The sequence below is a fragment of the Osmerus mordax genome, chromosome 3 (genome assembly GCF_038355195.1).
Source record: "Osmerus mordax isolate fOsmMor3 chromosome 3, fOsmMor3.pri, whole genome shotgun sequence".
NCBI classification, from domain to species: domain Eukaryota; kingdom Metazoa; phylum Chordata; class Actinopteri; order Osmeriformes; family Osmeridae; genus Osmerus; species Osmerus mordax.
In genome coordinates this window covers 310,319-317,659 of record NC_090052.1, presented here as the reverse complement: position 1 = coordinate 317,659, position 7,341 = coordinate 310,319, and the positions used below count along the sequence as shown (strand labels likewise).

The 7,341-nt window shown below is 46.9% G+C and overlaps 1 protein-coding gene across 1 annotated transcript in view; it reads left to right on the top strand.

Annotated features, from left to right (window-relative positions):
* Positions 1-2,109, top strand: part of ntn1b (netrin 1b) — a 21,487-nt gene extending 19,378 nt beyond the window's left edge. The window contains exon 5 of the mRNA XM_067231112.1: positions 1,865-2,109. Coding sequence (XP_067087213.1) covers positions 1,865-2,109 — 245 coding nt within the window. The remainder of the gene's footprint in view (positions 1-1,864) is intronic.
* The last annotated feature ends 5,232 nt before the right edge of the window (positions 2,110-7,341 follow it).

Here is a 7,341-nt window from a genome sequence, read left to right as displayed (position 1 = left end):
GTAGGAGTAACGCGTATCTATTAAGTGATACTACTTGTACCTGAAGTACACTAACTAAACTGATAATAAATTACAGAGACCCAGCAGCATATTCCTTTCACCTTCCATGTTCATCTTGACGTTATAGCCTCTCGAGCGCAAGCTATCCCCAGTTCCATAGCAACTGAACGTCATCGTATCTGGAAATCTCCGTGGACCCCGCCCACAGTACTACGCCAACCCGTCTGCGGCTAGGGGAGCCTGTCCCCTCAGTGTCCGAATGCCGTATGAGTGTGGACGGGAGGTGCAAACGCAGACATATGCATGTGTTTCTAAATTTACCCGGGCTAGGGTGGACGGGGCCTAAACCCCAGGAATCATTCTACCACCATCACAACAGTCTATACATCATTCTACCCCACCATCACAACAGTCTATACATCATTCTACCACCATCACAACCAGTCTATACATCATTCTACCACCATCACAACAGTCTATACATCATTCTACCACCATCACAAGAGTCTATACATCATTCTACCACCATCACAACAGTCTATACATCATTCTACCACCATCACAACAGTCTATACATCATTCTACCACCATGGCCCAATCTCTTAGGGCTGTCCCACTGTCAACGTGTTCTTGCTCAGTCTGTGAGGGCTTAGGGCTGTCCCACTGTCAACTTGTCCCACTGTCAACTTGTCAAGTGCTCGAGGGCTCTTCCCTTATGCACCCTTTCCGTAAGTCAGCATTTTTGCAGACTTTAGCAAAATTCATAGCGTTGTGAGGTGAAACACAAGGGTTACCAGGGGAAACCTGGAAGCAAGATCAAAATCCTGGCTAACTTGCCTCATAAAACATGAAGAAGAAGAACTGTAAACAAGCAAGCATGGACGGAGCAACCAACCCTGACGTGAACATAGTTAGAAATAAAAGTTAACATGTAAGTTTTAACACAAAGCTCACTGATGGATAATATAGCCAGAACTGTGTGTAGGTTGTGTTTTCACATGATACATTCCAAATATGCTTTTTATCAGATTTGATCCAACAACATTACTATTTTACTGATAATGCAGCAAAGTGCTGTTCCATTCCAATATAGAGCATTTTGAGCCCCTCGCTGCCTCTTGCACTCAATCACTTACGAGGTGACGTCAAGTAGGTCTGTGAGGGTTAAGGGCATAAGGTTTAAGGGAAACATTGAGATTGGGCCTCTACAGGGACGTGCACAGGTACGGGCTAAATGTTGCCCGGGCAACGACCCGTTTGCATCAATACGATAAGCCCATTATTAGTAAAGTTAAATAAAATAAAATTGCGATATCATCCAGTTCTGTGTTAATTTACATCAAATCAGCGTTGCCCCCAGTCACATGACATTGTTTGTATTCTCACACCCTGCGAGTGAAGGAGAGGGAAAACCATTCAATTTTCATGTGACTTTTTGAAGTAATGGATATAATGACAAATGCCCTGTGAATAGTAAAAAAAATATATATATCCACTCGTTGATGTGCAGCATCAACTTGTAACGTTTGCATCACTTCGCGCTACCTTGCCTTATATTGACGTATAATCATGCTACGCTACATGAACCAAAGGCATCATCACTGGTAGCGCTATGTGTATATATGCAGTGTTATAATGTGTGATAGCAAAAGTAAGATCTTGCTGCCGTGGTTACACTCATTTTATACATGGTGGTATAACTGTACTGTGCTATATAACTGTGGTATAGTACTGTAAATAAATATAGGATTCAAAATGTTGATCGCTTTTTTGAGCTGTATGAGAAAGAAAGTGACTGCGTCGGGGGGTGGCCCTTTTTCATGTTAGAGCAATAGCCCCTCCAAATGTCTGTGCACGTCCCTAGGCCTCTACACCATTCTACCACGATCACAGGGCTGGAGACTGCAGCTCTACAGGCCTGGAGACAGCAGCTCTGCAGCTCTGCAGGCCTGGAGACTGCAGCTCTGCAGCTCTGCAGGGCTGTGGACTGCAGCTCTGCAGGGGCTGGAGACAGCAGCTCTGCAGCTCTACAGCTCTGCAGCTCTGCAGCCCTGCAGGGCCTGTGGACAGCAGCTCTGCATCTCCGTGAAGGAATCAGCTCAGACATGACTGGTGAGGGTGGGGGTTCCTAGACTGTGTCCTGCCCACTTGTGGAATCTACCCCCATAACTGCCAACTGTGGTTTCAAAACAAATTCCCCCAATTTACTTTTCCACTCTTACATGACTATGATAATATATTAGTACTGTCTGGGCAGTCTGGTGATTTACAGCAATGTATGGATGGTCAACAACCTATGTAGGAACGTTCTGATGTTTATCAGCCCTGGCTGGACTGGACAGACCTCCTCATCCACAGGAGGCTGTTTGAGTAGTATAAATATATACATATATGATATATACATATATATAGTTGTATAGTATTATCGTTTTGTGTCAAACACGACCTACAACTACTTGTGTATTAACTACTTGAGTTTGAAATAGGCTTCTGAATGGACTGGCAGATGAATGGAAAATAGTCATCCTTGTTTACTTGAGTTATGCACACACACTCATACACACATACACACACATACACACATACACACTCTCTCTCACACACACAACCTGTGTTAGAGTTAGGTTGCCTGTCAGAACATGTTTCTGGAGACCTTGGTTCTCTTCACCTCGGTAGTCTAGACCTCTGTTCTGGACCCTAACCTGCTGCATAACCTCCACACATACATGATCTGTGTTCTTGCTGTTGGGCTGTAAGTCCACTGTGTGATGTGTTGTCAAGCATACTAATATATTACATTTATCACAAATAAATATATTTAATGTCCCATGACACCATGTGGCTATTGTTGTTGATGTCTGTTTTTATTTGCTTTGTGTTTGCTGTGTGTGATGGATGTGGGCTGGGAGGCAGGTCCTGGGAGTCTGTAACTCTGGAGCAGCCAGGTAGACATGAATATTCTTCTGAATAAAACTGTGGAACATGTGTGCAGTGTGATGGTGTTTATTGTCTCTGTCCTCAAATTTACAAAATAGCACACTAAAAATCCTTTTCTCAATCTTTTTCAAATATTTACTCATATGATGCCATAGAATGATTCCTACCTCAACTCCTTACCCCCTCCCCCACTTCACATCTCCTTCCCTCCTCCTCCCCTCACTCCCTCCATCCCCTCCTCACTTCCTCACCTGCTCATCTCCTCCCCCTCCTCCATCCCTCACCTCCTCATCTCCTCCCTCCTCCATCCCTCATCTCCTCCCCTCCTCCATCCCTCCATCTTTTTACCCTTCACACCCTCATCTCTCTGCTTCCTCTCTGTCCCTTCGGTCTCTCCTTGCCTTCCTTCCCCTTCATCGCTCCTCACCTCCTTCCTGCATCTCTCCTCCATCATACATCTTTTTCCTTCACCCTCCTCTTATCCTCCCTTCCTCCCATCTCTCCCCCCCCCCCCCGATGTGTCCCCACAGTGAGCAGCTAGGCTTGTGGGAGAGGGGGTGAGACAAAGAGTTACTTAATGGAGTTTAAATCCAGGGGATGGCCCCAGAGAAGTACTTGATGTCCAACTCAATCCAATTGTGTTAAACTCTCAGCATTAGACACTAACACCCTCCCACCCTAACCCATTCACCCTCTCATTCACTCACCCCCTTCACTCTCTTATTCGCCCTCTCATTCACTCTCTCATTCCCCCTCTCATTCACTCTCCCCTTCACTGTCTCCTTCACTCTCTCATTCACCCTCTCATTCACTCTCTCCTTCACTCTCTCATTCACCCTCTCATTCACTCTCTCATTCCCCCATATTTCACTCTCTCATTCACTCTCTCATTCCCCCTCTTCTTCACTCTCTCATTCACTCTCCCCTTCAGTCTCTCATTCACTCTCCCTTCACTCTCTCATTCACTCTCCCCTTCACTCTCATTCACTCTCTCCTTCACTCTCATTCACTCTCTCCTTCACCCTCTCATTCACTCTCCCCTTCACTCTCTCATTCACTCTCCCCTTCACTCTCATTCACTCTCTCCTTCACTCTCATTCACTCTCTCCTTCACCCTCTCATTCACTCTCTCCTTCAGTCTCTCATTCACTCTCTCATTCCCTCTCTTCTCCTCTCTTTCAGCGCCCTTCTCAAGCTGTGGTTCTGGCTTACCAGACGCAGCACAAAGGCCCTTCTGATGCTTGCAGGAGAGGCCTGGATTCCTGCACACACTCACGCACACACTCACACACACATATTCACACACACTCACTCACACACACATACTCACACACGCACACTCACACACACACACACACGCACACTCAGGCAAACACACACATGCACACACTCACATACACTCACTCACACAATCACACAGAACATTCTCATTTCCATCTCCATGCAGAATTAAGCCACTTGGCTTCTGGATGGGAGTTTGTGTGTGTGCATGTGTGTGTGTGTGTGTGTGTGTGTGTGTGTGTGTGTGTATGATATATCCCCCCCCGGTTGTGTTAAAGTGGCTGAGACAGCTCATGAAGCGGCTCTATTTGACGTGGATTCAGACTGGCCGGAGGGCAGAGCGTGCCGAGGGGAGGGATACGGCAGAGCGTGGCCGAGGGGAGGGATACGGGAGGAGAGGGGGGAGGGTCCTTCAGCCCGTCATAGAGCACAACTGTTCCCACCTTTTACCATGGAACAGACCGAGGAGTGGAGAGGAGGAGGAGGAGGAGAGAAGGATGGGAGGAAGAGGGGAGGAGGAGGACGGGAGGAGGAGGGGAGGATGGGAGGAGGAGGGGAGGAGGAGGGGAGGATGGGAGGAGGAGGGGAGGAGGAGGAGGGAGGAGGGGAGGAAAGGAGGAGATCCCTCTATGCCTCTTCCTTATCACTCCTCTCTTCTCACATCCATCCATCCCTCCTCCCCCTTTCTCCTCCCCCCTCCCTCCTCTCTCCCTCCTCCCTTCTCCCTCCTCTGTCCTCCTCCCCCCTTCTCCTCTCCCCTCCTCCTCCCTCCTCCTCCTCCTCCCCCCTTCTCCCCCCTCCTCCTCCTCCCTCCTCCTCCTCCCTCCTCCCCTTCTCCTCTCTCCTCCTCCCCCGTTCTCCTCCCCCGTTCTCCTCCCTCCTCCCCCGTTCTCCTCCCCCGTTCTCCTCCCTCCTCCTCCCCCCTTCTCCTCCCCACTCCTCCCCCCTCCCCTCCTCCCTTCTCCTCCCCCCTCCTCCTCCCTCCTCCCCCCTCCTCCCCCCCTCCCTCTGTTAGTTCAGTGGGTCTGGAATCTCTGGGATCTTCAAACAAACCCTGCCTGGCTGCCATGGCGACAGGGAGGGGGTATTAACGTATATAGTGTCTGACTTCCTCTCCTTCATTGCCCAGAGAGGAGGAGGAGCGATGAGGCCCCTCAGAAACTCAGAACTGAGGAGGCCAGGTCTGTAACCACGACGGCCAGCTCGTAACCAAGGCCGCCAGGTTCAACAATGCGAGCATTTCCCCTCGAGGTTTACTGAGCAAACAACGTTCATGCTGTCCCATGCTGCCAAGCTGCCTCACACACACACACACACACTCTCACACACACTCTCTCACACACACACTCTCACACAAACACACACTCTCACACAGGCTCTCACACACAGGCTCCTCACACACACACACACACACACACTCTCACACACACTCACACAAAAATCACCCCTTTTCTCTCTTTCTCTCTCTCTCTCTCTCTCTCTCTCTCTCTCTCTCTCTCTCTCTCTCTCTCTCTCTCTCTCTCTCTCTCTCTCTCTCTCTCTCTCCCTCTTTCCCTCTTTCCCTCTCTCCTCCTCTCTCTCTCTCTGTCTCTCTCTCTTGGGGTAGAGGTCAGAAAGAGACCAAAGAGAAGCCAGAAAGGTCAGAGAGCAGAGAGACCAGAGACCAGAGAGACCAGAGAGATTAGAGACCAGAGACCAGAGAGACCAGAGAGACTAGAGACCAGAGAGACCAGAGAGACTAGAGACCAGAGAGACTATAAACCAGAGAGACCAGAGAGAACAGAGAGACAAGAGAAACCAGAGAGACCAGAGACCGGACACACACTATTAAAATAACAGGTTTCCTGAATGTTTATTATGAACACCAGCACATCATGACGGGGTTGGAGGCCATCAGGACAGTTACAGTTTTTCTGAATTGCTAAAACACTAAAACCCATTGGCTGAACAAAGTTCTCAGTTGCCTGAACTCATGTAGCTCATTGTGCAGTCTGTTGTCAATACCTTAAACCATTCCACATGGTAAAACACAATTTGCAGATCTCACATAGACTTTTCAGAAAAACTCTAAACACATTCTCATTCTCAAAACACATTCTGCACTCTAATGCACATGTCATCCATACTGGTAAACACAAATGGCAACAATCAAATACAAATAGAGAAAACATGTCAATGACAAAACACAACCACTCAAAATTGATTTCCCTTTTTTTTTTATGATGTGACACAACCAATATAAGCCAGTTCAGAGAGCAAACAGGTTGTTGAAGGTGGGAAAATATTGCTTATGATGTCGACGAAGTGCTATGGCCTGACCCAGCCCAAAGACAAGAAGAAGCACATTGATCACATGTTTACTCCTTAGATTTTTGTCCCTTTTACTGTAGTATTGTATACTGTAGTACAGTGCATTGTAGGCTGTATACTGTACAATGAACAAATTGTATGGCCCTGAACATTGCGCTTTCCCTTCGTTACAGTAACAGTACTGACTGCTCAATAGATTTTGACTGGTTGCAGGTTCATATCAACAAAGAACAAGAGTGAGTTGTGAGTAGTGAGATGCAGGGTACAGTACTGTATAGGGGTACAAGGAGGAGAAAGAACAAAAAAATTGCAAAGAGCAAAGCAGAGTAGTAATTTCTGATACATTTTGAGCTACTATGATAGAACATGTTGTCATTCATCAAAAGACAATGACGGATAAATATGACATTTGTTTTGAGATTACGTAAAAATGTACTTCTCCTTGAGAACAATATGTTTTGAACAATGTGTTTTCAATTTTGTTGTGTATTGTTTACTGACTGCTTGATAGTGTATATCATTTTGATCACTTTGTTTATGATTTGAGAGCAGTGTTTGATTTTGAGCACAGGTAAATCTGTTTTGAGGCGAAAGCTTGATTTTGAGCACAGGTAAAACAGTTTTGAGGCGAAAACTTCATTTTGCAAGAGGATTCAGAGGTTTTGTAAATAGTGCTTGAAGATGAGGTTTTGTGTTTACAGTTTTGAGAAAATGGGTGACTGTTTCAAGAATGTGTTTTAGCAAATGTGAAAAACTGTAATCACAGCTCAGCCTGCAAGCCGGTGTCTCCTCTACTGGGGTGCGTCTGTGCAT